Below are 9,827 nucleotides of genomic sequence, written 5' to 3' on the forward strand. Positions count from 1 at the left end.
CGTCATCAGCATTGACGTCTTAATTTACATCATGATCATTATCACAATGATTATCAATATTTCAATTATCGGTCGATACACATTCGTTTTGTTATGGATATATCAGAATTACTCGTATCTAGATACTAAAGTATTTCAAGTAAAAACGGGAATAATACTCTCACGATGATGATGTAAATGCCGTGTATTATAAAATGATATAAGAAGATAATGCGATGACATAATGGTCATATGACGATACTGATATGATGATCATGACGATAAAATCATAATAAAGAAGACAATGGCGGTGATGATTGTTGTTAATGGTGATAATAATGAATATGATGATGGGACGGTGATTTTGTTCTTGTTGCTGTTAATAATGTTTGTCTTTGGCTGCTGCTGCTGATGGGGAAATTGATGAGGTTAGTTATATATAAGGAGGTGTTGAGTTGAAGAAATCCAGTTGTATTTAATGATCATAAAATAACAAACATAGAACCTACAGCTTGGTATTAATACCAAAGTCAGGTTGACAACAGAGTACGTTCCCACGGTAAATTACTTTGACGTTTAACATGAGTGCTGGTTTGACACCAACAGGTGGTGCAACAGGAGCTGGTTTGACACCAACAGGTGGTGCAACAGGAGAGTATTCAGTTTGTTTCTTTTGTAATAATAGCAACACTCATAAGAAATAAACGATAACATTTTATTGAAGCAATTAATGTTCAATATGAAGCGTTTGTCAAAACATGTCAGAAGTAAATAAGTTAATGAGTGTCGAATCATGCAATTGCGGTTTAGTACGAATACCGAAGAAGTATGTATTGTGTCCGATTTTTATTCTACCCGATAACTAAGAACCGCACGACGACAACCCATTTAATAGGCCTGTCGTACAAAAACGTCATCAATTAATTTTAATTGCAGTATTAAATTCTAAAACAAATCTTCGTCACATTGTATTCAACGACAAAAAAGCAAAACTCAGACAATCTATATTCACTTTCAAACGGAACATCTTTCTCTTTTCTTTCTCTTCGTGAATGCGGATTCAAGTGTGAAACTGTTGTATCGTACCTCCTTGTACGATACAACAGATAGAACAGTTTTATTTAACAGTTTTATTAAACAGAAAGAACAGTTTTATTTAACAGTTCTATTAAACAGATAGAACAGTTTTCACTCAGCCCTTAATTTGTGTGTGATGAGGTGGATAGTAGTAAATCCATGTTGCGGCAAAAATTGAGAAGCGAGCGAGCAACTTAAAATGCAACGAGCTCCACACATTTCTCTAGAATTCCAAACTACTGTTATAAAAAGAACGTAGATGAATAAAGTTTGAGTGTGAATATGGACATTTAAATTTTTGTTTGAATTTGACCCTTGAAATTCATTGCATTTTGGTCCTGAAGTATTTTACAAAAGGGGCATAGTGTCTGTGTTTTACTGAACAGTCTAGAATTACAGTAAATATCGGTGGAGTTAATATTATCAAACTACCGAAAGTATCATAGTCCTTGCCAAGGTAACAGTCACTAAAGCGCCGCTAAGCATTTGCAGAGATATGTGTACAGGAGGACTTGCGTCGAATACATTTGCGTCGAACTTGAAGCAGGATTTACTGTTAGTGACCAGGAAGTTTTGGGCCTCGCAGAATGCAGTACCGTTTCTATATGCGTCGCCTGGAAAATAAATTGTTATCATATTTTGGAGATACACAGTTATATATCGATCAACCAACCAACGTAATGACCTAAAAATTAGCTGTTAGACAGAAAAAATACTGTCTTTTTAAAGAGGGGAAACTTAAAAAATCTTGATATGAAAAGGATATCAATTGTTGGAAAGTTATTTAGGTTTTAAAACGGTAATGATGAATTTAAATGGTTCTCTACCCTTATGTATGCCACGTTCATTGCATTCATCACCAAACTGGTATTCTGAGGTAATGGTTAATGCGCTGTCACGCTGTCAAAATCTTCCCCAAAGACACCAAGTACTGATTGAATCCAGAATTTTTTTCTTTTATAGCAAGCCGAAGGATTTTGATGCCAAATTACTGAAAAAAAACAACAGGTTTCATCTAAGCCGTATCTTATCAATTTACCGATTTGTTTGCCGTTGTAGAATGCCTCTCTGCACTCGATGTGGATGCTCGCACAGAAGGACTCACAAACGTGTACCTTACCTCTGCAATACATGCATTTTTAAATAGTACTCAGTCACAATGTTTTTTCTGTACAAAAGTAGGGCAATGTCGGTAAAAAGTATTAAACGTTTGTCATTTAAACCACGGTTGCAGTAAGGATAAAAAATATCGGTCGTTTTTTTTTTCTAGCACATTCGTTTATCTGAACCCGACCCATCTATTACGAAAACATTATTTTTAGGTTTTGTCCCAATTAGTAACGAAAATGTCTTAGACCGGACAGACTCGTATGTCACAAAGGAAAGAACAAACACTATATAACTGATTGAAAAAGGGCATTTATTGCAAAATGCCATAAAGACAGTCAAATATAACATGTTTTTTTGCTATAATGACATAATGGGTGGTAAAACACGCCGTAAAAACAGGTATTTAAAAACATGTATATAAACAAAAAGCTTTGACAGTTATAATACTGATACAAGATGAAATGTTATAGAGTAATACAATCGTATAAAATAACGGAACAAATAAAAAACATATGGAGGAGAAGGGGTGGTAGTGGGTGTTGAAATTTGTGTCGATAATAAAGACGCAACTGCATAGAAGGAATTCCAAAACAAGTATGGCCAGGATTGATTGTCATTGGTACAAGAGCTCACGTGATTCTATAATTCGATATGATTGGACAATTAAAAATAGTAACAATTTACGCTTATGTTGCACACAAGTAATAAAAGGCGTACAATGACATACAACTTTTTATGTGTGCATAAAATTTATGTATTGTCCTTATTAGTAATAAAAAGGTCTTAGACCGGACGGACTCGTATGTCATAAAGGAAAGAACAAACACTATATAACCGATTGAAAAGGGGCATGTATTGAAAATGCCATAAAGACAGTAAAAATATAACATATTTTTTCCTATAATGACATAATGGGCGGTAAAGCACGCCACAAGGGGAACCGGAACGGGAACTCCGCCGCCCAACATTATTTTAACAATCCACCAATCTTTTTCATTCTATCGCTGTCTCTTTCCATGATTCATGATTTATAGGATGGAACAAGACTATAGTTCATCTCGCGTCCAATGAACGGAAAGGTACTGTATATTATTTTGAATCTCAAATTCTATATATTGTTTTCTGGATTGGAAAATATTTATGGAAAAAAATCAACGATAAGTTTCTATGTTGAATATCAGTAATTCAAACGATTTTTGTGTAAATGTAAGTTCGATGTTCAATGCTAGTTTATGATTAAGGGTTTATTTACCTCATGCATTATAAATTGAAAGCATGCGTGATATATACGGTTTGAATAAAGACTATTTTTACTGTTCAAATATTGCAACACTCTTGATAAATATTGATTTTAAAAGTATTGATACGCCCTAAATTGAATCGATGTTAATATTTTATGATGAACAAATACTGAATCAACGCATTTCTATTTTTTCCCTAAGCTCTGTATTTATGTTATCACGATCATTCTATAGTGAGAAAGTTTTTGGTTTGGTTTAGTTGTAGTGTTGTTTTTAAATAAAGGTTTTCTTTCAACGTCAATGACAGGTTCTGTCAAGACATGCAAAGCGTTTGCGTACTCCCGTGTTGTTTTGAACAGTTATTTTACATTGTTCAAGAAGTATTTAACCCAAAAATCCTTTTATTAATACTTTAAAATATTTTACTTACATAATGAAAAGCATGTACAAATGACAGAAGTACAATTAAACATTTTGCATCGAAAATCATTTATATGAAAAAAAGTGTTGATATTGAGCTCTAACAATGTTATTGGTGGTGTTTCACTGGGTGATAATTTACATGGTAGTAGCGATGACAAGATTATGACAAGTCAATGGTACCGCATAAAAAAATTAAACAAACATACATGATTACCCAATATAAGAAATAGAATAAATAAGAGTTTTACCTTTTCTGACTCAATAATTAAGTAATGAGCATATTACATGGTTAATTACACGAAAAATCTATTCCAATGTCAAAAAGTTAGTTTTTTGCTTCTACGTGGGTATAAAAACGATTTGTCGTCGTAATTAATTGCTGTACATATATACAAATATACTGAAGTTTTTTCTCATAAAATTGTCTATTTACAAACATAAAAGTATCACAGTCTAATTGTGAGATGGAGTGTAAAGCAGCGAAAAGAGGTGTTTACTGTGCGGTAAAACGAACAAGTGAAAAGAAATGTATATAAACCGATCTGCTTCTCCACAAATGCATAAAGGCGACAGTTCCCAATTGTTGATATATAATTGAACTTATAAACTGCAACACTTATTTCATAGTTTGTTGCGATAGATGGATGCTTTCCTGTCCCGATCGATGAAGTATAAAGGTTGTTCGCGCTTTGTAAAAATGACGTGTATAAAAGCGGTTTTGAATTGCAAAAGAGAACCGCACGTTTTCATAATTCATAATAATCCATAATTCGATAACTAATGACGCGCATAAAGTTCGATGCGTATAGTTTGAAAAACATTATCATTTGCATTACTCAGATTTCAGGGAAATCGTTTTAAAGCATTATCTGGTAATAAATCCGTCCTTAACTTAATTTGGACTTGGACCTTTAATTATTTTGTATTTAATGTTCAACAATCCTATCCAAGTAATACAAATTAGCCAAAATTACAGATTTGTGTTAGTCGGATCACTGTTCTAGCTGCTTCATATTATTTTATTTTTTCTAAAGATACTCTCTCGTACATTGCACAACCATTCAAAACTACATATGCGTACTCCAACAATGTTCGATTGTAAAAGGTAAATTTTGTTCAGTTTCGCTCTAGAGGCCATTAATTTTAAAGACATAATTGTGTCATTACGATTCGAGCTTAGTGACATATCCAAATATGGGTCATTTTCAAAAAAATAGACAGGAACAATATTTTTAAAAAGATGTGGGAGGAGAATGGTTATTTGTATTTTAAATGGCTTGGCCTCAGTTTTTAGGGGATTGTGATCTACAAACCATTTTTGCCAAGAAATGAATAACACGTAAAATCATTTAAACACAATTTAAAATTTCTGTCGGATTAGAGGAAGTGCATGAAACGGAGGTATCATCTGCATCTTAACGTGACATTATTCGAAGGCTGTCTAGAATATAATTAACGTAGGTAAGAGGAGAGAAAGGACCAAGAAAAGAGCCTACAGAAACACCAGCGTTTGGTTCAAGCGCTTTGGAATTTGGGGCGCCCCACATAAACTTTTCGACTAAATACGTAGATTTTGATCCAAATAAGTTATTTTCCATAAAATTCGTGTAATTTTCATTTTAATACGGAAGAATTGTGCCACAAACGGTCAAAGTCTTAGATATGTAACATAATTAAACGTTTATTAATTTATTATCGTCACTTCATTTGCTTGTTAATTAAGTATATCAATTGATATATAAACATTTAAAGGGATCTTTTCACGTTTTGGTAAATTGACAAAATTGAAAAAAGTTGTTTCAGATTCGCAAATTTTCGTGTTAGTTATGATATTTGTGAGGAAACAGTAATACTGAACATTTACCATGCTTTAATATAGCCATTATATGCATCTTTTGACGATTTTAAAACCTAAAAATTATAAAGCGTTGCAACGCGAAACGATTGAATAATTTGGAGAGTTCTGTTTTTGTCGTTAAATTTTGTATAACTACGAAGATTGCTTATATAAGGTATAAAATACATAAAGTATGTGTACTCGGCGGAATAGCTCAGTAGGCTAAAGCGTTTTTACTTCAGGACTCTGGCAGGACTCCAGGGGTCACAGGTTTGAAACCTGCTCCGGGCAATGTTCTTTTCCTTTTTTTAATTTTATTCTTGATTTTTTACTGGAGCTTTTACGATCCAATGTTTACATTTATCAATATAAAGCATTTAATGAATAAGTTAAAAAATGCCAAAATCTGTGAAAAGGCCCCTTTAAGTGACTTTTGGGGAAACCTGATTGTTTTAAGTATATAAAAGTGCACGTTTTTCGACTAAATGATCATTTAAATGTTTGTAATTAAATCTCTTCACAATCTTACTTACACAACTCAAAAGGGAAATTTGCAGAGAATTAGAAGGCAGATTTGGTTCTCTCTTTTAAGGACATGCCAATCACTGACGTCCCTGAGTTGTAAAATGTAAATTGATCTAAAGATATGTTAAATAAAGTGCATAAGGGCATAGTGATGAAATTACACATTTTCATGTTGAGTCGCTCGTGCGGAAAAATGAGAAACAATCAGCAAATCCGCAAAAATGAGTTAAATAATCCAACAGCCATTCTGTATTAATTATTTAGCTTTAACTTTATCAATTAGGTAGTAGAATTACAAATAACAACACGGTAAAAGATACCTGCTGCTGAAATATATGAATAAAGACCACAAAAACAATCATGACAAAATAATACAACATATTGATATTACAAAAAAGACTATGTGGCTGAAATAGCAGTGCGATTAGAATAATAGTAAATGATATGGACGCTTTATCAATATATCATGTACATCTGTTTATTTTTGCACTGACTTTGTTTTATTTTGATACGCTTATTGTTTTCATTAATATCTAATTAGCAGCCTGGTTTTGGCTTTACATTAAATATGTAACACGCCCACTTACTCCTTGTACCAGTGAAACTGGTCGGGGCTACAGAAGTAGCACATCATGTAGTTAATCCGATTGCGACAGTCGACGGAGGCACGGTACAGGGGCATCATGTTTGAAGCGAACACTGACGTCACTTCCGTCCGCTTGCAGCACGAACTACTCGAGTACCACGAGCAGTTCACAAGGCCCGGTTCGTACTTGGCGCGTCTCGTACCCTCTTTAATGATAAAATCATACACGCCACTAAAGAATGACTAGAATAGCTAAAGCACATAACAATAGCATGTTGATTCATACAACGTACATACCGTTTAAGTTATTGCCTGGACCAGACTTAATATATAGAGATTTGTTCCCTGATTGGCAAAATGACAACTTTCCGGAATTGTCGTCGATTAAAAAAATAATGTTCACATTTATTATTATGATGAAATAAGCGAAATTACAATTATTAAAATGACACAAACCTAAAATATGGTTTCACTTATGGATAATAACCATAGGAAATTGGTAAGAATGAACACGTCTAACGCCCTTAATTAATTATTTGGTAAATACGTGTAATACTTACATTGGGTACACTAAACATAGCTAAATAAAACGAGAGCGCCGATGGCGTTAAAAGCATAGGTGCAAGATACAGGGAAGAATGGCGTCACGTGGTATAATGTAGTTCGATATCGCCATCCGCGAATTTCTCAAATCAATAATTTCAAACAATTACCGACTATTTAAATAGATAATCTTTTCATTTACATCAGTGTTTGAAACGCTTATGAAAAATAATTACCCAAGCCTTTCAAAATTTAAGCACGGACAGATCTGTATCTTTTCACAAATGAAAATAGACGCTACCCTATTCGTCTGCGTCAAGAATTTGTCGTAAAACTTGTGGTAAGCGTTAGATGCAGACGTGCACAACAGATTTGAGTTCTGAATACAGATTTCTGAATGCAGATATTTATAGAAACTCCTCAAAGCAGTTACTTCCCTTGCTTCGCCCGGTCAGTAACTTCTAGTATAAGGGAGGCCACTGCGTAGGAGATTGAGATTTATAGTGCAGATAGAATTGTTTTACGAACGAAATTTGTTTTAGGTTATAAGAAGATTTTTTGACATAAAACGGTCTTAGAAAAATTCACTAAAAACGGTGTCAGCAATATTCTTGGAAGAAAACGTTAGAAAAACGTTTCCAAATTTTTTTTGTAAGAATGACCATATACTAAATTAAATAGATATTTCGTCTGATTTTTTATCAGGTAAGGCTTCATAAAGGGTAACCGAGCGATGTGGATTTTTGAAATGTGGTATAAACCATAAGCATAGGTGCGTAAACGCACCTATGCTAAAAACCTGAATGGTCAGTTGGCATTAGAAAGTACCCCCAGATGTCTATGTTTTGTGCAGGCATTACCATTCATTTATATTTTCAAGTATGATGTTTTATTTTTCAATAAATTTGATTTTTTTCATAACAAAAAATACGAATATGTTAAAGTTATTTTATCTATATAACTGAAAACCCCGATTTACATAAAAATCTGAAAAAGGCTTAAGATAAAAAAGCGAGATAGTTTACTCAAAGTTATGCATCGACTCGAGATCTCTAGTTTCAATGGTGGCTGATATTTCTTACATGTGGTTCTGGTGTGTCGGCGGGTTTGAAGGTCACTATTAACACGTCAGCAAAAAGAAACGGACGAAAGAAGTCATAAGTGTCGACTTAACGACCTTTTGTCGTTCTGGCGGAAAAATGTCTTTCTCTCGTGTTGGGTTCGAATGTCGCACAGCCGACAACCTGCCTGAACGACAAATATGCCCACAATAAAGATAGGAAAAGGGACAGCATCAAATTACGAATGTGATAGTTTGGCGCCTTTTTTGTCGCTATACCGGATATATTTGCCGTTCTTTTCTGTTGTGATATGGCGGCCGGCCTTCAAACCAGCCGACGCTCCTGCGTGCCATTGAGCGGTATAGGAAAAATCAGCCACCCTACTTTAGTTTCAATTGAAGCAGATCAATAATAGGTTTTGCTCTGCGTACATGTAGCTCACGCAACACAACATGCCCTTGTTATGTTTAAGCTGTTTTCAATTAAATTAAAATATGAAACACGCATGTATTAATATATTTATATTAATATTTCAGCTTTTTAGCGACATATATTGTAAATTGTCCGTATTCTCAAAACTTCTTTGAGAAAACTTGGTGAAATTCCTTAAATTAATAAATTTTCGGTCCAAACCCCGAATGCTTTGATTTGATCATTTTATGCTTATAGTTGCTCTGTCATAAAGGTAGTGGATGAGAGCAATAATTTCTCTTCTGATAGAGTTTTGGCCTTTCATAATTTGCTATTTGAAGACACAAAGTACTGGTTATACTCAGGAAACGAACTCGAGCGAGTCTAAATACGCCATTACATATACTTAAATTTTTAACAATGTATGCCAAGATGACAGACAAACTCATTCCCCACGTCGTATATATAGGTGAAAAGCTTTACCATATCTACCAACGTTTTTGATACGACAAAACATATGTTCAACTGCGGGATGTGTTTAATTCCCATGCTGAATAAAGAGGCACCTTGCACACATGTGTACGCATTAAAAACAAAAATAAAACATGTTTTCTCACCAAAATATGTGCATGGTTTATTATCCTCAGAATATTCGATGACTGTTTCAGCAGAAATCACTTTTTCGAGACACACCATATATAAAATGAACGTCCAAACACACGCAGCGTCTGTATCCATTTTTGCTCAAACTCGCTTTAAGATCGATCGTCAAGCCATACACAGACAAATATCAGAAAGCTCCGTCGAAATCTTCGGGCGTGTCCGTTATCAATTTCCGCTGCAAGTGAAATTCTTAGAGAACCGAGTGTCATCGATTGCCAAACTGCGTTATTGATTTTGGTGGTAAACCTAAGCTTCCGTGTTAGTTATAACTTGTTCAGGTGATTTCAATTTTTGTAAAGATGCCAAACAGGGCAATTAATTTCATAATAAACTGTTTGTACTTAACAATTTATTCTAGTTAAACGCAATAT

The 9,827-nt window shown here is 34.1% G+C and overlaps 1 protein-coding gene across 1 annotated transcript; it reads right to left on the bottom strand.

The window, feature by feature from the left end:
- Nucleotides 1–680: 680 nt before the first annotated feature.
- Nucleotides 681–9,622, bottom strand: LOC127882230 (uncharacterized). The gene is made up of 4 exons (XM_052430761.1): nucleotides 9,411–9,622; nucleotides 6,780–6,984; nucleotides 2,096–2,178; nucleotides 681–1,670 (listed from the first exon to the last, which is right to left on the bottom strand). The coding sequence occupies exons 1-4, from the start codon at nucleotides 9,529–9,531 to the stop codon at nucleotides 1,480–1,482; spliced, it is 600 nt and encodes a 199-aa protein (XP_052286721.1). The 5' UTR covers nucleotides 9,532–9,622; the 3' UTR covers nucleotides 681–1,479.
- Between the last annotated feature and the right edge of the window lie 205 nt (nucleotides 9,623–9,827).

The sequence above is a fragment of the Dreissena polymorpha genome, chromosome 5 (assembly GCF_020536995.1).
Source record: "Dreissena polymorpha isolate Duluth1 chromosome 5, UMN_Dpol_1.0, whole genome shotgun sequence".
Classification (NCBI taxonomy): domain Eukaryota; kingdom Metazoa; phylum Mollusca; class Bivalvia; order Myida; family Dreissenidae; genus Dreissena; species Dreissena polymorpha.